The 24,187-nt window shown below is 44.6% G+C and overlaps 1 protein-coding gene across 1 annotated transcript in view; it reads right to left on the bottom strand.

Moving 5' to 3' along the window:
- LOC124216798 (1-phosphatidylinositol 4,5-bisphosphate phosphodiesterase epsilon-1) overlaps positions 1–24,187 on the bottom strand; it is a 27,875-nt gene extending 3,688 nt beyond the window's left edge. The window contains exons 1-12 of the mRNA XM_046621769.2: positions 23,869–24,187; positions 22,654–22,799; positions 17,617–17,812; positions 14,500–14,952; positions 12,584–13,038; positions 10,953–11,238; positions 7,039–7,247; positions 4,999–5,297; positions 3,461–3,687; positions 2,285–2,512; positions 982–1,206; positions 125–431 (exon numbers count right to left, since the gene is read on the bottom strand). Coding sequence (XP_046477725.1) covers positions 125–431; positions 982–1,206; positions 2,285–2,512; positions 3,461–3,687; positions 4,999–5,297; positions 7,039–7,247; positions 10,953–11,238; positions 12,584–13,038; positions 14,500–14,952; positions 17,617–17,812; positions 22,654–22,676 — 2,908 coding nt within the window. The 5' untranslated portion in view covers positions 22,677–22,799; positions 23,869–24,187. The remainder of the gene's footprint in view (positions 1–124; positions 432–981; positions 1,207–2,284; positions 2,513–3,460; positions 3,688–4,998; positions 5,298–7,038; positions 7,248–10,952; positions 11,239–12,583; positions 13,039–14,499; positions 14,953–17,616; positions 17,813–22,653; positions 22,800–23,868) is intronic.

Below are 24,187 nucleotides of genomic sequence, written 5' to 3'. Positions count from 1 at the left end.
CACGGATACGGGCGTTCAGCCTTTTGGAAGACCGTAATTGTGTGTTGGGAAAGTAAAGCAGAATGAGAATGATGTTGAGCAGAGCATGGATCTACGCTTGCGTGATGAGACTCGGATTCCTTACCGTCGACGTTGTCGTCGTCGTCCTCGTCGTCCTCGTCGTCCTCGTCTTCGCTGTAGTAATCGGCTTCGGGATGAGTGACGTTGTTGTCGGTTCGCATCTGCTTCATGGACGAGGCTCTGTCGGACATGAGCATTTTACCGCGATGGCCGAGAGGCACGTGAGGCAGAGGCCCGCCGGGATCGACGACAAGCTTTTTGTTCTTTATTAGAATCCTGTAGCGAAGCTGGGAGGGCGACGGCAGCTGAGGATCCTCGCCGAAATCCGAATCGTACAGAAATTTCGTCACGAGTTTGTCCCCGAATACCGACTATACGTGTGGGAATAAATTAGAATGAGATATTATAACATCGAGGACACGTGTGGCGTACGTGGGTGTGGGAATTCTGAAGGAAATCAGATCCACTTCCCGCGAGCGGAAGATCGTCCTTGGAAGAAAAAATAAGGAAGGGGAAAGAGTTCATTTTCGTGTTCGGTTCAGCGTGCAAGTGTAATAACGTACCTGAACGCAAGATCGATAAACGGGGTAAAAGTCTTGCGTCAAGACTGTCTACCGATATAATACAGTACCTTTTTAGATGAGAAATTATTGCAAATATTATGGCTAACCGCGGGTAGCCGATGACGGGGAAATTCAGATTGTTGGAAAACTTTCGGAGGAAGTGTCTTGCGCGTAGAGGTGTAACGTGTTTTATACATATTGTATACCTATGTGTATACAATATACACCGAGGTATATGCACACGGCAAATTTATAAAGGCGGATGAATCGGGAAAGTTAAGCTTTCGGGATGAAAAAACTGGCAAAAGGCAGGAGGGACAGGGGTGGCGGATTTATGGGAAGGTTTACGAAATCCTACCTGGAAGATTTGAGCCATCCGAGCCTGTTGACTCTGAGAACAATGATTCTCCAAGGAGAGAATGACCGGGTAAGGAGAGCTGACGAAGGCACTTCTGTCGATCGCTTCAACGACCAGCCGAAAAGGGATTTTCGTGGTGAATGTGTGCCCGTGGTAAATTAACGGGGAACCGTCGTCTCCGTCCCAGCAGTCCAGCTCGACGCAACGACATCCGGTCAGCAGGACCTGAACGTCGGTAAGTAATATTAGCGCCCTGTTTAAGTAGCCCGAGATATTGCTCTGCACTCGTAAAGATTCGCACGGTCGTTGTCTTAGGGACGACTCTGGTAACGTGCCGCCGCTCAACGATATCACCAACGAAATTAGCTCCACTCGCAGAATTTCTATTACCTACTTGCGAATAACCGTCACGTCAGCAGTAGTTCAAGTTTTAATCCGTCCCGTGCTGAATTATAATACTTGACGGTGAAATTCTTTGTCTATGCGCACGTCACTTCCTTGTAATACGGGTGCGTGTTTTTTTCGTCTTCCGTTTTGCAGAAATTCAGTTTGGTCCTCGATAATTTGATATTACTTATTTAAGTTATTTTCTTTTATTTGTTACAATTACCGATGGCTTTGAAAATTTGAGAGACATACGGTATTGTTCGATCCTACCGTTCCCGGACGCTCGTCGTCGGACGGCAGGACGCACTGTTTCATCACTCGAAAATTTATAACCACGGTACGCTCTAAAAAATTAATGATAAGTGTATTCCACGGAGGTGTCGTAATATCGCCCGAAATAAAATGTGACATTTTCTTTTTACGCGTACACATATATTCAAATTACAATACGTAAATTTTTGTACGAGGGACTGGGATTAACGGTGCTCGTTATACGTATCTGCTATACGAGTAATGACGGAAAAATATTTTCTTTACAGCAAGTGAATGAGAATTTCGCGGAGTCTTTTTTTTACTGAAATGTTTAAAGGTTTTTGCGGAGGAAGAAGAGAGAATGCTCATTCGGTTTCGGGATCGTAGAGTTATAATCGCAAAACGTTACGCTCAAGCAGCATATACAAGCTCTGTGCTTGTAAAAACATTTTCTAAAATAAATAGTCTCGGTAAGTTGTAAAAACGTGAAAAATAAGGTATCCAAACATGTGGCAGCGTGGCCAATTTGACCGACGGAACAAGGTCGCCGAATGGCGAAAGTCGAGTTATCCCGCGAGTAGATCGCAAGATTAGAATTCTGTTCTTGTACGCAGTGCACGATTTTCAACGAGGCGGTAAATACGTTTTATCAAATTCTTCTCACCTGTGAGTAAAGCTGCACGGACGACTCGCCTTTGAGTTGGTGACCCGTCAGGTAGGTGTTGTGCGAACTTGCGATGTAGTACTGAGACAAGGGCTGCTGCATTTCGGTTTCAACTGGAGCCGCGTACTCGTTTGCGAAGGCGTAGTTGTCCTTGTCCATCATGTACCGAGCAAATCCCTCAAAGGATAAACACATTTGGGTCCGTAGCGCGGGGTCTGGTTCGTGTCTCTGATTCACAAAGAGCAGAACGGCGAGAGCGACAATTAGAATTATTTTGCATAACAGTTTCGCGCCGCGTCAACCGCCGGGAAAATTACTTCGCAATTAACCAAACCGTGGACGTAGAAATGAAAACCCGGCTAATTGTCTGACACCGTTGTTTAAACCCGCGGTTGTACCGTTGTGTCTATGAGCATTGTTGGAAAACTCTATATCGTTCCCAACTCAAAAACTGAGGTACTTTTCTTTTTAATTATTGAAGTTATACTTCTTTAGGCGCGTTATGAAAAACTGATGAGAGTGAAATTTCAGGATGCGCGCGCATCACTGTAACACAAAATTAACAGGATGAAGTTGCCCACTCAACCGAATTCATTAAGTCTCGAAAAAAAGCTAAATATTTATCCACATGGTTTTAGTTTTTACAGTCACAACACGTGTTTTATTTTCATACAAGTGCGAATTATATATGTGGCAATAAAATATATTCAGTAGTGATTTAAATTGAATATTTGGATTAATATTATTTACTATTTGTGAATATTAGTGAAAAAATTGTGCTAAAATACTTTTTCAAGTGCTCCAATATAATTGAGGTTAGTTATCCGTATGTATTATTTATTGATATAAATTAAAATATCATTATTGAAGTTATACTTCTTTATTTAATATAATTAATACTAAATATTATTAAATTATCAATGTTGAATATTTATTATTTAATGATGCCAAAGAAGTATAACTTCTCACGCGCGTACATAAGTACACGCACCCATTTTTTTCATTTTTATTTTTATCCGCGCGATGTCTGGTTGAATCTCGAGGATAAAAAGGACTGGTCTGACGGTAAAAAGAAAGGGGAATCGGTGGATGAAAATACTGGGAGTTCCTCTTACATATCGTAATGGGGTTTTGAAATATTTAAGAATGCAATTGCGCGGACGTCTCGATTCTTACCTTGACAAGCGCTTTGATTTCGTCGTCGGTGAGCTTCTCCTGTTGGCGTGATTCGAGAAACTTTGTAAAGGTGGTGAGTGTGATGACTTGCGACTTCGACGTATCAACGCCGGAACAATTGTTGACGATACTGGTAGCCGCGATTGCGTCGAATATTTGCTTGTTTTGTAAATTGCTGCTGGTCTTGTACTCGTGGCAATCGATTGAGTTATTTCGCGTTAGCAGGCCTGAGAAACGACAAGTAAAATTACAGAAGGTCACGGCAGGGGATTGATCCAACGGTACAATGCATAATACATCACACAATTCTGTTTGTAAACAGAGCTCGCCCTGCGATGCGCCATCTTGCACAGATCTATACGTGTTATTTCTCTGTATAATTAATTACGTTTCGCCCGCCGAACCGCAAAGTACATCAGACACATTTCTCGTAATTCTAAGTGTTACTCCCGCGTGTTCGCTACATAGGTAAAATACACGTTCGAGCTACATGGAGCCGTCCAGTTGGTAGCCTAGTTCCTCTGGGATCGTGATCCTTACCGGTAATTGGAAGCAATCGAATAACATCGTACAGGTTCGTATGGCGTGCACAGTGATGAAGTTACACGACGTGCGTTATTAGCGTGAAGAAATTCAGCCACGAATTAGTTGCGTGAGTATGTATTAATTCATTTTCTTCTTCTTTTCTCTTTATGTTGTTCCCGGTATTCTTTTTTCTTTCTTACTGTAATATGTTCTTCTTGTATCGCGATCGAAGAGGGAAAATTGCTGGAGAAAAAATTACCTACGTTTCTTTTTCTTTAGCCATTCGTATTCTTTGCCGCGCCTATACATTCATCTCCCGCATATCAACCGATGCGAACCGAGTTTCTAGTTGTTGTTGTTGTTGTTATTATTATTGTTATTATTTTACCCCGCTCGTGACATTTCGTTTGGTTAAGTTTATAATGCTGTGGGAGGGAGACGAGGAACCTGACCTACGTAAAGAAATAATTCACTGTTTTTATTATTTCAAGTATTTTTTTTTTTTTCATTCGTTACTTCTTCATACGCATCCATTTTTTTTTTTTTGCTCTTTCTTCTTATTGCCCGCGTTCTCGTTACTTACGACCGAGGTTATTAATAATTCGAGAAAATGTTATGACATTCAAGTCGCGTATACTCCCCCGTTTCTCTTTTCGCCGCCGTATCGCGGTCGTATTTTTTTATTCTTCTAATTTTCTTCTCCCGTTTATTCATATTCTTTGTATCATTATATAAGCTGCGGAAAAAAGTGATCTGTACCATCCAAACAGGTCCAATATAAATGAGAGAGGGGGGAAGTTGGGAATATTAAAAAAAAAAAAAAGAAAAGAAAAACAGTAATAAAAAACCAAGCGAGCATGGAGAGGAGATGAAAGAAGTTCTCCTTCATTCGTTCAGCGTGTTTAAAAAGCGAATGAAATTTTCAACCTCATTTACACATCTTCTACATCGTTTCATCGTCCGCTTAAATAAATAATCAAAAGGATAGTTAGCACCTCGGTATTTAAACTTACCGATACGCTGCGGAGTCGAATCGCTTGCCTGCCTCAAAACCGACGGACGAGCGTTAAAGTCGCGAAGAGATCCGTCGCTCTGACTCCGACGAGTGATTGCCAGCTGTCCAAAAAGATCCCGGAGGTCCTTTCGGGCCCGAAGACTGAACGATCGAAACAACGCTACGAATTCAACGAAGTTCAGCTGCGTTTCGTACATTATCGCATTCGCCCTCGCTTTCACGTGGCACGGCGCCTGGGATGCTTCGCTCAGTCCGCTCGATCCGTTCCTGTCTTTGTCTCTGGCAACACACAAAAGACTGCCTCCGCGTTATTCACTGGGACCCTTTATTAAGCGCAGGTTTCTGGGCTTTTTCCATTTTTCTTTTTCCATAAAAAAGGAGAAAGAAAATTTTTTACCTCTAAACGACGGCACAGCTCGGTAGCTTTTCTGAACTACCAAGGATCAGCTCGGTTAAGTGGCTCGAGAGTCTGATCAGAATTACTGAGAGATTCGACCGGGTTTCTGCGAGTTTTATTTTCCTTTCGTTTCTTTTCTTTTTCTTTTCCATTTTTTTTTTTTTTCTTTTTCTTTTTGCTTCTTCCTTTTTTCCTACCCCACGTATTCCCGCAATTAAATCGCGAGCGTGAAGAAGCGGGCTTTTAAATCTCGTCACGTTGAGGGGGTGTCGGAGCTTATTCGGGGCGGTTGACGGGGTCGAGGGTTCGTTAATCCGGTGATTATAAAATGGCGCGTTATATTCTAATCAATTGCCTCTGCATTCGTCAATGCGGTTGAAAATTTTGAAGAAAATCAGTTCGGTATGACGTGCACGTAATCGATTACCTCCGTAGAACTCGTTTCGAAAGCTTCGGTTGTTATGCGACAGGTTTACCTTGGAATTATGAACGGAATCGAGGGGACGTAAAAACCTCAACCGGAAATTATTGGTTCGATTAAAATGCGGCATGTATATTTGTACGAAGCACTTCCGAAGTTCGTGCTTTCTCATCCAGCCCTCAACTGCGGGGCGTGTCTAACTCTTTTCTTATACACCAGCCTCCGGGATGTTCCTTTAACGGTCGTTTACATCCTTGAACGAAAAAAGTATCGTTCGTATACGTAAAAAGTTTACACGCCGTATAAAGAAATAACGATTCAATCTCTTGCGAACACTGTCTGAATTTTTTCAGTATTGGAAATCGCTTGTCCCGTAGAGTTGAGAAGAGAACTAATAATATTGGTTGAACGAAAAAAAAAAAAAAAAAAAGATTACAGTCGCGCATTGCGATCGTATCTTCGCAGCAATAAAAAGTTTGCCAATTACAAATTTGCACGGTCGGTTCGTTGCCTGAAATTCTGTCCTGCTGGCAGCTTATTAAGGTACGAAAAAAAGGGCAATTACGGAACAGCATCGAATACTTGATTGAAAGATTTTATTCAATCGGAACAATGTTTGAACTCATCATTAATTCACCGACGTTGTTTACCGTTCCATAAATTGATGTAGACACATAACAAATCTGTGTTTACTCAGTTTCGAACCTGAGCCTTAATCTAGCCGTATCAAAATACGTTTTGTAGTTTACCCTTCACGATAAATTTACAGAAGCTTATAGGAGGTGAGCTATCGAATGTGTCATTGATCACCCCGGGATTGCGTGCAGAGCACGACGATCCCGGAATACAGATCAGTCTACTTGCGGGACAGATTATAGGAATGGAGAGAAAGGTAGTAGGAATTGAATTCAGCAGAGAGAAAAATATCTCCTTTCCAGATATCGGTATAATTTGTGGACAAGGCTCGTGCTCGGGACGGCGTGTCGTCAATTATCCTTCCACTAAGTTACGGCTTTTACGAATGGCGCCAGCATTTCGAAACCTGGACCAAAAATGGCAGCAGGTCGAGTTTGGGAAGTGCAGGAGGTGGGGGGAGGGCTAACGAAATTAAGGCAGCGTTGGCAGTTCCCCACAGATATAGGGGAAGTAAATTTAATTTGGAGTAGCTGTTGCGCTATGCGCTTGGCGCGGCGTGGCGCGAAACGGCCGATGAAACGTACCTTTGCAGGCTGGAATACGGAAGGTTGGAGGTGACGATCCTCTCCGCGGATCCCGGGGGACTACGCGGCGGCATTCTCTCCCTGCTTGACCGTGGGGATGCCGGGATTATCCTTGTCAGGGATTCCCTGCTGCCGGCGATGTGTCGCAACGGCGCCGTGGTTAAACCTCCGTCCGACGACGAGGAATCGTACTGCTTGAAGCTCAGCTCCTGCGTTTCAAGACCAAATTAAACGCCGTCCGTGAACCAGGTCCAAGTATACCGATGGAAAAAATCTGAGCGCCTATACGCCAGAAATTCGTGAAATATCAGTGAAGAGTTACCGAATAGTCGGTGATTTTTTTCCACTGGTAGATATTGGTTTTCACTGGGAATTTGGGAATTTTCACTCATTCAAATTTAGAGTTCCACCGCAGTGTTTCAGAGTTTCTAAGAAAAACATCGCAGGTCGTTGCTTCAAAAATCATCTTAGCTATAATATACACTGAGAAGATTTTCATTGCCATAACGGTTTAAATATTGTTTGAATTATAAGAAAACGAGTGACAAATCACTATTTAACGTAATTCTAGTTGCCACTGCCATATTTTTTTGGTTATTACAACGTTAAATCTGTAGTTTTTTTTTTGCTACACAGAATCACATTCTTTCAATGTTAAAAAAGGTCGTAACTTCAATTCGTTGCTGCAACAATATGAAATTGTCGCAATAAATACGGCAAGAGTGACCATAATCAAAAAGAATAGTGTAATGTGCCAGATTTTCGTGGAATAGCTTATAAAAAAATCATTATTATTTTGTACCTAGAGCTGTATTAATGAACTCTTCCAGTAAAAAATAATGACAGTTAGAAATTTCTCTCATTATAGAAATGTTCAAATTAGGTATAAAAGCTGGAATTTTCGAGACGGATAATCTAGCGACTGAGAGAACGAAATCATTTCGTAGAATAACGTATTTTTTTCCGGGTCGCGTCATCTCAACAAAACTTTCACGCAAGTGCCATCAGTTTCAATTATATGACTCCAGGGTGTGCTGCAAAAGCTTCTACACTCCAAACAACGCACTTCTTCTTGCTTCGAATGTGAAATGTAGAACGCTCGAGATAAGAAGAAAACCTGGTGATAGGTCGACTCTAACATTCACTTCTAAATAATTTGCAAGATACAATTGAAGTTATTCGACCCGTGTAACAAGTAACGTACGAACCAGACGATATGCGATGCGTACAGCGTACACTATGGTGCTTATAACATGAATGATGAATTTGGCAAGGGAATAGCGTGTCCGTAACGAATTTTTAACGCTTATCCCTGGCGAAGCAGGCAGTGGGTGGGTACTTTTTAATTAATTTAGGCACTCGGAACGGAAATTTGAAGCTCGTTGGGCTGTAGAGGCATGAACCACTGGGTAGTTGAATAAATGATAAATCTGCAAGTGAAGTAGCAGAGGGAATGGCCGACCTGTACGTACTGCAGCTAGTGAAACAAATCGTGTGTACGTATATAAACTATATCTATTCTGTAAATATATATATATATATATATATACAATACACATGTATGCAGGTAAATAAGATGTGGCAAGGCAATCGGGTGAAGTGAAAAATAATGTCCAACGAAGGAAAGGAAAATAGAGCGACGAGAAAAGGAATGAAAGAATAAAAGAAAAAGAAATAAGAAGCACGAACAACCATTGGGAGTATGCCGTGGGCTTCTATCGCTTGAAGCCGGATAGAAAAAACAATCGTGCAAAACAGTGGAAAGGCGTAGATGGAAGCCCGAGTATCGTATCGAGTATCCTCTTTAAGTTTTATCGGACCGCCTCGGGGAAACTGCGAAATAGCAATAATCCGTAGAGAATGCAGCATCCGAGGCAATCGCGAAAACTCACGCAATAGAGGAAAAAGTAGTATATCGAAAATCTACCGCCGACAGACGCGCACACGCAAACAAATACACGTTACGCGATCGCATGGTACAAAGCTATTTTTACGTTCTATGGTCATCGATCGATGGAAGTAGATCCGAGGCCCGAAATTCAATTACCGATATGTGTACGCGCTAAATCGAAATCGAAGAAATTCCATCAGTCGTGTATATCTAATTCTATTAGCAGTAAAAGACGAGACTCGCCGGATCCGTTCGGATTTTTCAATTCTCTGCTATTCTAATTTTTTCCATTCTGTCGTCGTTCGCGAATAACGCAGGCCGACATATGAAAAAATTTTGAATATTGTTTTCATTCCAATGGCTATTATTCTTTATTTCACGTGTCCTGAATCCAGAAGTGTCTGCGTTTACTTTCCATCACATCTGGTTTCTTTTTTACAAAACTAAAAAAACGTTTATTGTACATTTTTCAAGATAAATTCAATTTATTTAGTTCAAAATATCTTTACTCAAATATTTACAACGAAAGTATCAATCGCAATTGTTACATTACGAGTTTACATTACGTTTATCTATAAATTTACGCCTGGGCGTGATTTTTTTATTGATTTTATTTTCAATGTTACGTTTCAACGACCAATAGTAATCAGCCATCACATTTATATTTCATCGACTTTGGTATCTTGTTTCTATAGTTTTGATGTATTTTGACTCGTGGAAAGAGTGCCAAAACTTATTGGCTTGAATTAGAATTGAAAATAATTATTTTTATGAAAAAACTATAAATTACCGCTATATTCATTTTATTGAAAAGCTGATGTGATACGACAAAACGAGTAGTGAATTCGTAATCAGTGTCACCGAATTAGAAAAAAAAGTTAACGCCATTTCACAAAATAAAAATCGTTTCAGCCTATGTAATTTTCGAAGATGAAAAACCTCAAACAAATTTCATGCTCTTAGTAATTATTGATTGTAATCATTAGAAATTCAGCATTCGTCGACGACTATTGTTCAAATACCTCCACAGTTCGTGTGTTTTGTCACAATCCTACGAGCTAACCTGCTAATATTAATTTTCTCATTTAATTAATCAGCGCTCGATTCCCGGGTTCGCTGTGGCTGAAAACTACCCTTTCACATCGACTGGAATGGTAACCACAGCCTTTCTTGTTAACTCAGCTTACGAAAGTATACAAGATACCCCAACTTCATTTTCAATTTAAATTCAGAGAGGTTGTTCATCGTGAAAAGCTTCAGACGATACTCCTATATTTTAGTGTTTATTTTTCAATTTTTCATGCGTTAATTCACTTTATCTTCCAATTTATCAGCCGATATGTACTTCGTTGAATTTGATTGGTACTGGTTCAAAAGGTGAATCAAGTGGGTGCTTTCAATTTTCGGTATTTCCGGACCACAGGTGCAAAAATATTCTAACCATAACGATGCTTCACAGTGTCATTGTGTCACGTTCAATCAAAATCGATGCGTCATTACCCGTCGCGTTATTGACTCACGGGCAATTATTCCTGTCTCAAAGACTAAATTCATCCTCGTTATAAAATTTTCAAACTCTGATTACCGAGTAACTCTTACATAACAAATTTCGATGCATAACGAAGACTAATATGGCAAACTCGGTGAAAATGCATATGATGTTGATAAAATTGCTAGACGGTTACGTGTAGTCGATATTACCTGTAACAGTCTTCGGGAAACTGGTGAAAATTAAAACGTGTAGGTACGGAACACATCACAGTGGCCTCGATGAAAATTCAATCGACCAGCCTGCGGCCACGTTATTATTCACCAGGTACTTGTATGGCTAGTTATACGTATATGCCATATAACTATACCCAACATAGTTATACGTCGTATACAACATCACGTGAGAGTTATTTTTATAACGGATCCGAAACGGCCAGAAGCGCGGTGAGATAATTTATGAACGACAATTTGGAAACAGACAAATCGGAGGAATTTCACTTCCTCTCGCGAACGTGAAAATCTGAGTTCGTACCTTAGTCAGCGCGTGGATGTTTCCGATGGATTTCGTCTTCTTTCCCTTCACGTTTCGGCGGCGCATCGTGGCACTTCCGGTCGGTGAGAGCGTGCCGATGCTGTCCGTCAAGGCCCAATCACGTCCGCCGAAAACGCGAATCGCGTCAGCAGTGACCGGCATTATTCCCGGCTCCTCGAAATACAGCTGAAGGAATTTCTCCTTCAGCCATCGTGATCTTCGATCGGTGAGTTGTTGCTGACGTTTCAAGCCCCGAAGTATCCAGCACAATCCCATGTACCAAATTCTGTTCGGCAAACGAGGGAGCACAAGTGAACGATATGATTATCAACGATCCGGCTGCAGATCGTGCCCGGAGGAACGGGGGCTGCAGAATTTGGTCCTAGCAATTTCGTCTTCCTTTTCCATTCTCTTTTTTTTTGTTTACAAGCTCCCTAAAGTTGCGGGTCTCGGTTCGTTGCGCCCTTATATTTTCCCCGCTCGCGAATAAAGGCCGGTAATAAATCGATAATAAATTGATGTCAAACTTGAAACCGCCCCTTTAGTATCAATTTTCGAATCAATTTTCCCGGAAGCTTCGGAGATCTGGCGAAAGCGTAAATTGATACCCAATTATTACCGTCCGTGGAGAAGTAGGACCAAGATGACGAAGGAGGATTAAAGAGGCTTATAAAAACAAAGGTATAACTTCTTACAAGGCGATCTTGTCAACCACCGTCAGAAAAATACCTGCCCGATTCAATATGCGGGGTAGATTATTCACGGGGTTGAATGACTCATCATTTAGTCATCTGTGCGGCCATTAGAATAATCAGTTACTCAACTCCCCGCTTTAGCGTATAATAGCTATCGAAAGTTTGTACAGTCGTCTTGAAGTTCGAAGCTGCGCCAGCTCTCGACAGGAAGAAGCCTGAAGTGAATTTCAAACAGTGGGAAATATATAAGCTTCGCCCTATACACGACTCAACTCGTCTTCTAACTTACATAAAGGAGTCAGACTGTCTATTTGAACCGTTTCTCTACTAAAATACACCGTATCTCAGGCAACCTATACTCGTATTCAGTCCCCCCGGTCGCACATAAATTATGTACCGACACGTGTGTAGAGTTAGTTGCCTGGAAAATGTTATTTCCACTATTTAACGAAACACCGTCAGCAGGAAAAACATTATTTTTGGTATAATCGATCGCACGATGAGTTCGAACAGCGATTAAAAGAAAAAAATTTACCCTCGTATCTAATCCGTGTACGTAACGCTACTTTACGCAACGAAATTTCAATTTCTCTTTAATCGCAAACAAAAAAGGAACTCTCGCACGCGTACCATTTCCTTTAATTTATCTCGTTTATCATTTTCGGATAAAATTGTAATACGTAACGCACCGAGCGAAGCGCGAAGTGAAACACCGCGTAAGCTGATTTCGTATATAAGAAAGAGCGTCACCCTCGTTCCGATCAGCCTCTGAATTATATGTATGAAAAGCCCTTAGGTGTCGGTAAATTCGCATGCAAAATTTTTCCTCCCTTCACCCGGGATTCGGGATAATATTGGAACCCCCCCACCCGTCTCGGAAACCATTATATTGCCGTTTAAGAGAGCACGCGATAAAAAGAATTTCGAAGAACTCACTTGTTCAAGGCGGGCGGACAGAGCAGAAAGATGAGCCGGTTGTCGGAAAGGCTGGTACCGTACATCAGGCCTATGCAGGAATCGGAACCCGGGAGTCCGTACCTCTTGCAGATGGCCCTGAGGTCGGAGTCACGGTCGCGGTCGCAGCATCCGATCATAATCTCCTTGACGGAGCTGAGGTCCAGGTATCCGTCCTCGAGGGTGACCGCGGCGCAGTCCGGAAGTCGGGCCGCGTACTTGGTCGTTAGCCCCGCCGGAAGTGACTCCTCGGGATTGACGAAGAGCGAGAACTCGGTGACCGTAGTCCCGAGGGATGCGGTCTTCAGGGGACTCCAGGTCGGTTTCTCCCAGGTGAAGGTGCCACAGGCGCGGTCGACGCGGGCGTAAACCAACGCCGTCCTCGACGTTCCTCCGTCGCAGTCCCAGTGGACCAAGGTCGTTCCGTGGTGCAGGATCTGCCGACCCAACACCCGTATGCTGCTCATTTCTCTCAAGGAATCATTCGCGTGAGTATTATTTTACGGGGATTCGTGGAGGGGAGAAAATCCCAGTTAAAGCTAGCCAGAAACCCAAGAAGCTACCTATTCCTCGAGCCGCGGACGCTAACGAGAACCGAACACGACCTCGCGGCTTTTTTGCTACCCTGGACGAAGCAGGTTGATCCTTCGTCCAGCCACGGTGTTCGCTGTATTTTTTTGTGCGGTACGAGGGTAGATGTACCGGTTTTAGTCTTGGCCTCGGTATGTGTTTCTTTTGTGGTCGGAAATGGTATGGAGGTACGTACTTTGATTTACGTGAATGTTACGTCTGTGAAGGTTGTCTATTCCCGAGCGGAAAGGAACAGGTTGGTTCGGCTTCCCTTTCACGTTTTCGAACAACCGGAGGTTAGGGTGAGGGTTGAATAACTTTGGGTATACTTGGAATATCAGTTACACGTTTACTGTGAGGAACTTGACGGAACAGTAGAAACGAAGTGTGCAGGTCGGAAGGTAGGTGAGGAGTCTGTAATGTGAGGTTGTTCAGAGTTAGAATATGAGTGAGTTTAGAGACAAGGCGTATGGGTGCGGAAAAGGTGTAAGAATACAGAGGGAGAGAAATGGAATTAGCTAATACTAATTTTTTAACAGTAAAGTATATTAATTACCAAGATATCCTGCATTTAACAATCAAACTTGCTTGAACTCGAATTCTTGTATACATAGGTACAAAATTTTATAAAAACGACCACAAGTGGTGCGTCTAATCTACTCCAACTCATTGGACGTCTGAAAAGCGGAAAACCGTGACAATGACTACTTTGGAGTGCTTGAAAACGTACTGCAACTGATAACGAGATCCAAATCACGCAAGTGTAGAGTTTCTGCCATAATTTTAGCTGAACTACACATCGACGCGAATAGGGTGTCCGGAACTATACCCGTATTGACCGTAGTAAAGATTAATACATAACGCGAAAAGGGGGCCTTGAATTTATACGGAACATAGTTTTATTTTTGCATCATTCAATCATGGTACCTACGTATCAGTATAAACGTATAATTATACAGCTCCGACGACGTGGTACGTATAGAATTAGAGACAGATAGATTCATCGGATGTAGGAAACTGAGAGTAGCTCGGCGCGAAGAGAAGTAAAATTTGCTACCGGGCATCGACTATGTTTACAGGGCTTGGGTTCGCGTTGAGAAATGGTGTAGAGACGGGAGTAAGTAAAGGAGAGTAATTCCGTTAGGTTCCGGTAAACTCTTGCAGAGCCCTCGAACAAGATCCTGATCCTCGGTAAACTTGTGCATCTCACTATCTATATTGTCGCACTACTCGAATAGGGTGGCGAAAGAGGAAGAGGAAGAGGAAGCCGCCGGGCCTCGGCTCGTCCTCGAGCCCCGGAGCTTTATTCGAGCGGCCTTGCGTCGTACCTGTAGGACGTGGTGATTCATCCCGGCGTGGGGAGCTCCGACCGGGAAAATCGCCACCCCGTGATCGTTCGCCAGCGGCTGAACCGGCTGGTAGGTGTCCAGGTCCAGGTGGTAGTCGTTCTCGTCGCACTCCTCCGTCATGTAGGCCTGCTCCAGGGCCGTCGTGTGAATGCTCAGGGTCCGGTGTAGCGAGCTCGTCGTCGCGTCCTTTCCCCGGGCGTGATGGTGCTGGTGGAAGAGCCCCACCTTGTCCAGCACTGCCCGGGTGTCGTCGACCACTTCAAGGCGGAACTTTGCCGAACTACTTGTCGAACTCCACCCCGCGGGTGCCTCCGCATTACTCTCCACACTGATCCTCGCGCCAGGCGAGGATGAAGGCACATGTTCAAGGGGCTCACCCTTGTTACTGCTAGCATACAAACTCTCCTCTTTCGGCTCCGACCCAGCCTTGTACTGAAAACAAAGTCGGGCGGTGACCTTTCGTCGCGCTGAATACTCTCTCTCTCTCTCTCTCTCTCTCTCTCTCTCTCTCTCTCTCTCTCTCTCTCTCTCTCTCTGTTTCTCTCTCTTTGTCGAGGAAAGTTAGACGACGTGAGAGGATAGGCAATACACGCATCTGGTTTTGTTTAAGCTTTCGAAGGACGTTAGACGTAATTTTCTCATTGAATGAAAAAATGGTGCAAACGAAGGTGAGAGCCGATACTCTGGCAATTTTAAACTTAGATCATCGGGGGTCTCGTTGAGGTGAATGGGAATTTTTGATGGATCGAGACTCAGAAATTAACGATCACGGTTCGGGAGCGGGGAAAGATAAAGAAACGTGACCGTGAAGCGGAACGAAATGATTCACCCTCTTGCAGGAAATACAAGTGCTATCCTGAGGTCGATGATAAAGGTATGAGTAAACGTGACAGCAGTCGTGAAACCCTGCCTGCCGCGATGCAGAGTGATTCTGGGACCACGAAGGCGGTGGTATTGTTCTTATTTCACGAGGTAAATACGCTGTCGTGTGATTCTCGCCTCGACGTTATTCCCACCTTGTGGCATTCTGCGCAGAAATCTCAGCAAGACGCCTTATCCGAATCGGATATCACGCTTGGGTCTACAGCGCGTGGCGAGAAAAGTATGAGTCGTGTTCAAGTATCAAAATCACAAACTACGCCATTTGAATTCAGATCGAAAGGTCGAAGCACTCAAAAATTTACGAGTATCGAATGATTACGGAAGTTTGAAGCAAAACCGAGTCAGAAAACACCATTCAAGGTTCGAGGCTGCAGCTATAGGTGTGAATCGAAGGAACGGATTACGTTGAAAATTTGTTTCAGAGGTACCGTATACCGCGAAACGAGATTTTCCTCGCTGCCTAATATAAATCAAGCGTATATATGTATATACAAGAGGCTTTTCACGATTTATCGCGTACTGCGTGAAGCTTGCAGAGTGCGTATTGGAGATTGCGGGTGAAAAAACATAGAAAAATAACAAACTGAAGAGTATGGAAAAGGAAGAAAAGTTACCAATCCAAGTTAAGCTAATCATCCATCTGCCAATTAAACTTCTAATTCCGGAAGCAAGAAATCGTTAGAATCGAGTTGGTTGACAGTTTCATCTGTATAATACAGAAGCTGACGGAGGCTGCGCGACGAGAAAATAGGTCAACGTAGGAAACACCTTGAAAATATATATGCGTGTTATAGATATACGTATTTATAATGCATGCAGAATATGTGGGAGCTGTCTTGAATAATAATATAACGCGTGACCTGAATATTGTATAATCGTGCGATAATTGCACGTTGAACGGTGTTGCGAAGAGGCAAAAAGAGGAGGAGGAAAAGGAGACGAACGTCCGAAGGTTGAAAACTGTGCGAGGTAGGTGTAACGTAGATTCGGCGGTGCAATAGCGAACGTGTCTGTTGTAAAGTTGAAAATCGATATTTCCCGTAGTAGGGAGGATCGTCGTCGGGGCGACGAGACGACGCCGTCACGACGAGTTACAGAATCGTTTTCACATTTTAATAATTCCCAATGAATTCGGGACTCGCGACAGGCACTCGCTCGGAGAACAAAGCCTCGGATTAACTCGTCGGCTCTGTGTATTGTTTTAGCCAATTTCCTCCGCTCTTCCGGCCGCGGCGACCAGAATTTCAACCACAACGAGAGTGCGAGAGGGAGAGAGGGAGAGAGAGAGAGAGAGAGAGAGACGGATGCCAGCCGCGTATCGCCGTCTTCTGAGAACAAACTCGATTAATCTCAGATTATACCCATACGAGCGTCGCGACGCCCTCGGGACAGCCGAAAAAGGGGGGCAGACTTTCGATCAGACGTGTGTTAACCACCTACGCAGATCGGGGCGAACCGCCTCGACTAGAAACGGGGGTGTAACTGAGAAATTCCCGAGTGGCAAAGCTGATGCCTGTACTCGGAATGCAACCGTGGATATGCAAAGAGCGGAGAGACTCGCTTGCATTTCCGCACGTCCCGCAGAGCGCCAGCTTTCCTTTGACGGTTCCGTTCCTCTGCCGATGCTGCACGGCGGTAGGATAAATTTACGGCATAAAATGCTCACCGAGGATCGTGCAGAAAGCACAACGCCGCGGTGCAATATTCGCGGCGATTCAACGCCGACAAAGGTGAACCCAGGTGCCACTTGAAACGCGATCTTCTTCGAAGTTCACAGGCATGTGTGCACGCACGTATACGGATAAGAGGCTCGTTCAACCCCTGTGAAATCCCTCCCGAGTCGCCGTCGCAGAAAATTCACAACGAGGCGGGGGTCGTGCACCTATTGCGTGCATTTTAACCCTCGGACTCGATCCGACACGGATCATGAAACTGTTTTAACGACGAGGAGCCGGGACGGAGGCAAGTAGTTTCCGCCGGCCTACAACCATCGTAGCTGCTGGAGGCCGATAGAAACCCCTGCCCCGCACCCCGGTAGCCGTTGGTGCGCTTCGACTTGCGGAAGAGCCCTGTTTCCGGCGGCGGGTGGCTGGACGTGAGTGCCTGAAAACGTCTGACGAAACAGTTTCATCCTACCACCACCGCCCCGTGGAGGAACTCGAGGGTGCCGATATTGCGGTATAACCGTAACGGTTTTCATATCTTTTATTATACCTTCGTCTCGGCGGCCAGAGCCTCGCGCAGCTCCCTGAGGAACGCTCCGAAAAATGGCACCACCGGACACTCCGGCATCGCCAGGGCTCGGGCCAGAGCTTCTTCATACTTGGAAGAGAGGAGAGCGGTGGAGAGATCTTCCAAGATTGGCAACGGCTCGTTCACGCTCTGCCAGAATGGTTTTAACTTGTTTGATCTGCAACGGAAGTTTGTTCCAAAAATTAAAACGTAAAAGAAGATCCGTATCAGTCTTATGAAAATGTTGGTGAGATAAAAAATCTTCTTTTCAAATTAAATACGGACGTTTAGAGTAGGTGAATTCGTCGTACGTCGGGCTGATCCATATTTTTTGGTGCCTCGAAACTCCCATTATACAAAGTGCGTGTCTGTTTTATCAACAATTATTGTCAAGTTTCGAATTATAATTTTCGGTCAAGTTATTTACTCGTGTAACGAACTTTGACGAGAACTTCTTCTTATCACTGGTGACGGAAAACTTGACTAAAGCCTTTAATCTAGATTACATCGTAATCTGGTTATTCTCAAAAATTCTTGTTCGTATTGTCGATGCGGCCCAATGATTCGCTGCGAGATATTAACTATCACAGTCTTTTGGATTAATTGCTTGTTTTTTTTTACAACAAATATCGCGGTTCAGAATAACATGATGACTTGGCAGACAAGGGTTTTCGAGATCATTTCTCCCGTGAGACTCTGTGCTGAAAATTCGGGTTGAGCATTTCTCTCTCTATCTCTCTCTCTCTCTCTGTCTTTCTCTGACTAGGTCAATAACCGGGTTTGAAATTTTGCGCGCGTAACGACAAACCTATTAACTTTGATAGACCGAAGTGTGCATTTTTCCTGCCGCAATTGAGCTACCCTATGCACGACGAAAGGCGTACGATGAGCATCCATGCAATTATTTCCAACGATCGATGGCGGATCGAGCCGTTCTGGTAATAAGTCAACTCAGCCACAAGTTCGTTTCGTCCCATCCCATCCAATCTCTGGGACCCTCGAAGGAGATCGTGTATCGTGAAATACGAACCGAAGTATCGCGTAAAATTCTGATTCCATGCAGGTATAGCATTGTGAGGCTGGTTTCGCCGGGTTACGAGGTCGCGTCGTCGCGTCAAAAGGGGCAAGCGATGATTCACGAGAAACGCGAGACTCGCGTCCCGAGGGTTCGAGAAGCACTGTAGCCCCGATATTTTTCTGTATTTATCGCAGTAATTTTATCCCGGCGTTCATAGTTACTTCAAGAATGATTTCGTCGCCGCGGCAGCATCTCGGGCTATTCCCCAAAGTGGCTTTGTACGCTCGGGAAGAAGCAGACAGACGAGTTTTTGCCCGTACTGCGAGTACGGCCCTCCACTCGAGGCGCAAAGTATCTTTCGTCGTTTGCCGCCGGTTTTTATTTACCCTTCGACGACGTCATCCGGCCCCGTTATCATCCCACCGAAAAGCAAGCTCGAAATTTCGAAGACACCCGCTTCACCCCGTGGCAATAGGCCAATCGAGTTCAATAAGCCGAGCATTCGTGCGCTGTAAGGGTGCGCGAACATCGGCGTGAATTCTACGTCGAATTCGAACCCTCCCCAGGAAACGTCTTTCGCCAAAGAGCCTCTCCTTGCGGTTGTTATTTGAATTCGAAATGGGAATGTAAAGATATGGAACGCGATTCTTCGGCGCGGACCGAAACCGGCAACAGCGCTCCGCCGGAAATTGACTTGGCTCGTAAAGGTTTACGGATGCAGGCCGACCTTAGAACCTAAGGCTAATGGACGCGCACCGGAAACTGTTCCGACCTCCGGGATGCAGCATGTGCATGGAGAAGCTTGCGAGCCTCGCCGTGTCCGCGCAGGTGAATGTCGCTTTATCACCGGCACTCGGACAGTCGGAAGCTTCGTAACTTTCGCAGGGTAACGCCACCAGGAATCGTTTCGTAAAAAGCACATAAAATATTAAGAGTTTACCGTTCCCGCACCCTAGCCGAAACTCGATTCTGTATCCGCGGCAAGCGATCGTGATTAAACTTGGAAAACAACTATCTTGCGCCTAACCCTCGCTGAGCTATTTCTTCTCTTCAACGTTAGAGGTAAATATTTGATCCGAATCATTATCGCGATCTCCTTCCAACTCCGGTCCCTCTATTCCTTCTCCTCTACTTTTTTACCCATCTTATATATAATTTAACAAAGCTTTTCATCCCGCGGAATGCTGCTGTGCAGGTGCCAACGCTATTCGGTTACTTCGTTCACCATAATTCTATCGTTTCTCATTCTCTTTAACGTTTGAACAGGAACGGATGAAAAGCAGCGCATTCGAGTTAACAGAGGAAAAAGTTGGATGCAGTTTATTTTTTATTAATATTTCTTTTTTTCTTTTTTTTTTTGTGCAAGCTGCAGCTGTCCGCTTCAGATAAGAAATGCGAGCTGTTACTGTTCCGAATAAAATCCTCGTTGGACATTCTGTGGAAAAGAAAACTGTAGGGATTACTTGTCCGCGAACGTTACCGAGTCAAGTTCACTTTTGTAGGTGTAATGTATTTAAAATCCAATTCATCGTACTGCTGAATTTTTTTATACGACAAACGCAAGGAATTCGAATTTTTAAACAATGATAACTTGTACAAATTGTTTCTGAGAGACGCAATATACCCTCGATGATACGGATTAGCAGTTTACAGGTACACGGTAAGAAAAAAAATGCCCCACAAGTCCACTATAATCTTAGGGTTTATTTGACTATTTTTTTATATTTTACCAAGTGAAAAATAAAGTAAAAATTACAATTTAAATGGGCATATATGACAATTTAAGCGTTAAAATTACAAAACTGTGCGTCATATTCGCTAACCGAAATGTAACGAATAACACAATCATAAAGTGGATCTGCTCGGACATTATGTTCGCTTAAATTTTTCCGACAGTGATAATGGATGGACTGTTTAATTTCTTTTCGCTCCCCCGCTGCTTTTAAGCCCGATTATTTTATCAAGTCCAATATGCGTTCAACGAACATTACGACCCTCGGATAAAAAAAATCATACTTGAGAAAACTCGAACGTAACAGGCATTATGCAAACGCGAGGATTGAAGGGTCGCGGCAATACTGGCCGAATTCGCTTTGTTATAGCATATCTGCCTCGATCGCCGAACGCAATCTTCTCACCTCTCACGTGCGTGTGTTCCTGAAAACGTTAGAGAGGAGTAAAATAGACAGAGTGAAGAAAAAAATGCGTAGACAACAACAGCTCAGAATTTTTCCTTCTTGTATCTCCCCTCTAATATTTCAGAAACATGACAGGCATCATTTACCGCCCGATAATCCGAGGATTCGAATTTCTTCCACCCTTTGAGCCTTGCCGAAGACAGGTTCTATCAGGGCGGTCGTCAAATCGCGCGGCTCGCTTGTAACGGATGTTGAAGGCCACTTTATTTCCGTCGAGTTAACCGACGCCAAAAAATCTGAGTGACACGTGAAAAGAACACTCAACAAGTTTCGACGCAGTCAGTTAGCGTTGTCAAATTTCGTCTAAGTCGAAGAAAAATTCACTTCTTATACGATTAGAAACGAGTCTTAACAAGGAATTATTTCGAGTTATCCGTTGGAAAATCTGTGCTGCAGAAATGACCGCGCGCTAATTGTTATCCGAAGAAGATCGAATTAACGGAGACTTTGCATGCGGTACGTACGAGTCGTTTAAACCCATTATTATCTGAATACAACGTGAGCCGATGAGCGCTGTACAACAAGTGGAAATTGCACCGCGATCCAATAACCCCGCAAAACTGATTACAGAATAATTATACCGGTTTTCACGGGAGATGCGATAATTATGAGTGCATTAGAGTGCATGCATTACGAAGTCCGAGCTTTCCTGCGAAATCCGCGCTAACTAATAGACCTCAGGATAAGGGAGTCACATCCCACCGCTGAATGGATAATCTCCGATCGATTGCACCCGCGGATTTTAAACTTTACAGTTGCGAACTGTTTCGCGCTCGTGTTTCTCCGAATACTTCTTCCGCGGGTTATCCGCTAGAAAGTCACGTGACTAGGATGTCTATTCCGCATATGTGTGGGTGGGACGTGTACGTCTATGCGGTACATTAACACCGCGGTACTTTGCTCGTTGGATCCGATGGGTGGTTCTGCAGCGCGAAACTTTCCGAGGTAGACGTACACCAGGGTCTCTTCGTCCGGAAGATAAACCGAAGACAATTCGCCGAACAGCGCGCGGCTGCGAAACACATGCGGCACATACGTATAAAGTGTATATCTCGAGGAAAACTTTTGTCGTCTAAAGCGTGTATCCTTTTGCTAGGAAAAAAAATGTCTACGTATGGGGTTAATCTTTGCGCATTACTGCCGTTCCGGTATTCGATCCTCGAGGAGAGGTTCAGCAGAGTTTCTCGACATGCATCCTCGAGCAGCGCCGTATCCTACGGAAGTTTCTCAGCCCGGCCATCTTATCACTGCGGTGACGTTATAACAGAAGTTTCCAGCGCACGTTTCGACAATCTGTTCAACCGTAGACGGATACCTGTATGTTAAGGCTCTGTCTTATATCTCATATACCTATACCCAGTGCGGCGAACTCGCTGAAATATATTTTTGAATGGGGAAATACGATGGGTTTCTCGGGTAACGACCGCAATTGTCGTCTCACGTTTCCCCGCTACTTTTACAAGGTGCAATGCCCGGGTAATGTAAGTAAAATATCGGTGCTCGTTTCACCTTTTACATCGGCAATACTGCGGTACGGAAATGGAGTTTAAGATTTTTCTGAAAATCTAACTTGTACGGCTGGTGTCGACTGATATTCGAAAAATCCGTTTCCTTTTCTCAAATGGTCGCCTGCACCGACGCACAGCGGTAGAGCGATTCACCTCTCTAAGTCGATAATGGGAGAACTGCGGAATTTATTCTGGCGTAAATTAAAAGTTTTACAATCGATTAATCGATTAGAAAATGGTTATAACAGGAAAACAATTAGCCTAGCATGCGAAGAGACGTTGGTGTCGTTCTTACTTGAGTCCGGCTATGATTTCCATCGCCGAGTTAAAGTTTCCCGTATTCCAGCATGTCTGAGCGACCCGTAGAAGGCAGGACAGTACCGCCTGTCTTTCTTCGACGGTGACGCCATTCGTTACAGCGTTGGTTACCCATGAGCTCACCTGAAGCGTGGAAAGAAACGCGGTATGTTTATCGTTCCTAGTCACCGTCCAGGACTCCGGGCGACGGGAATGGAGGGGAAAAAATTACGAGATAACAGGCTCGTGCCGAGGCGATAAAGACGAACGACCGTCAGCCGCGAGACGGTCACATTTCACGAATTGCCTGTTGCTTCGCGAGGCCGAGTTTCGAGGGCAACACTTTTCCCGAATGGGCTGATTACAGCTCGTGATTAAGACTCGCAGTCGAATTTTATTGCCCTGGTGTTATTTCCCCGTTTTACCACGGCGAACTATATTATACCTATCGATCCGAACTACGTGACCGAGATGTTATCTCACCTGGTGCGGAGTTCGAGCCGGACGGGGGTCACTCCGTCAGTTTGAAGAGAATTGGTCAGACCTCGTAAATTACCGAATGGTCTAATTTCTCACAGCCGTTTGTGCGACACGCGAAAGTCGAAAAGTCGGTCAATGCAGGCAGCGGTTATTTCGAATTACGGGCACTATTATACGCGAGAGTCGAAACAATTTGACGGTGACGATGGTTTCAGCGTTTTCAGCAATTAACCGTGGTTCAAATGCCGTTCAAAAATATAAATCTATGCTCAAATCGGACGCGTTTCATCGGCTGTCTGCGACGCGATACTTTACGCACGTTAAACCGTGCCCACGGTAAAACCGAGCGATTTTGCAAATTGCAATCACAATTGCATACCCGCGTTTGCAGGGCGCGGCATTGTAGCGAAATTCATAAATCCCCCTCGATCGCGTAACGGATTACAGGTAAGCAGAACCCCCGGTTCTTCCGTTTTTATAAATCCACCGTCGTAACGTGGCGCTAGAAAGCTAGTAATTCGTTGAATTTTCAAATTTTCTAGCATGCCGCCAGATCACAGAACCCACCCGCTTCGTCAACGGCTGCGGAGAAGAAAGTGAGAATGTTTCGGGAGAAAGCGAAAGGAGACGGGGAGGAGGAGCGGGATCTTCTTCGAGAAGCCGCTCCGTCGAGGTGCTCGAAGAACCTTGTTAGGGTCGGGCAAGGGCGGCGGCGTACTCGCCGAGTGGCTACCTCATTAAAGCGGTTGATGAGGGTCTGCACAGACGAGAAGACGGGTGCCAGTCCCCCACACTCCCCACCCTCGGTTTGCGTCGCAGTGTTGGCGGTGCTCGGGGTGCAGCCAGGTGACGCGGGGGGTCGCGGGCTTTTGCGAGGTGTGCTCACGTCCTGGGCTACGTGTCGGAGGTACTCGCTCGGCGGGACCTGGTAGAACAACTGGTACTCGGACTCGGACAACCTGATCGCCACCTCCTCGGGGAAGTGTAGCAGCTTGTGCAAATCCTCCAGCTCCTCGGAGCTCTGAGGCGGCTGCGGCTGCGGCCGCTTCTCC

Source organism: Neodiprion pinetum, chromosome 4 (assembly GCF_021155775.2).
Source record: "Neodiprion pinetum isolate iyNeoPine1 chromosome 4, iyNeoPine1.2, whole genome shotgun sequence".
NCBI lineage: Eukaryota > Metazoa > Arthropoda > Insecta > Hymenoptera > Diprionidae > Neodiprion > Neodiprion pinetum.
This window is presented reverse-complemented; position numbering and strand designations above follow the sequence as displayed.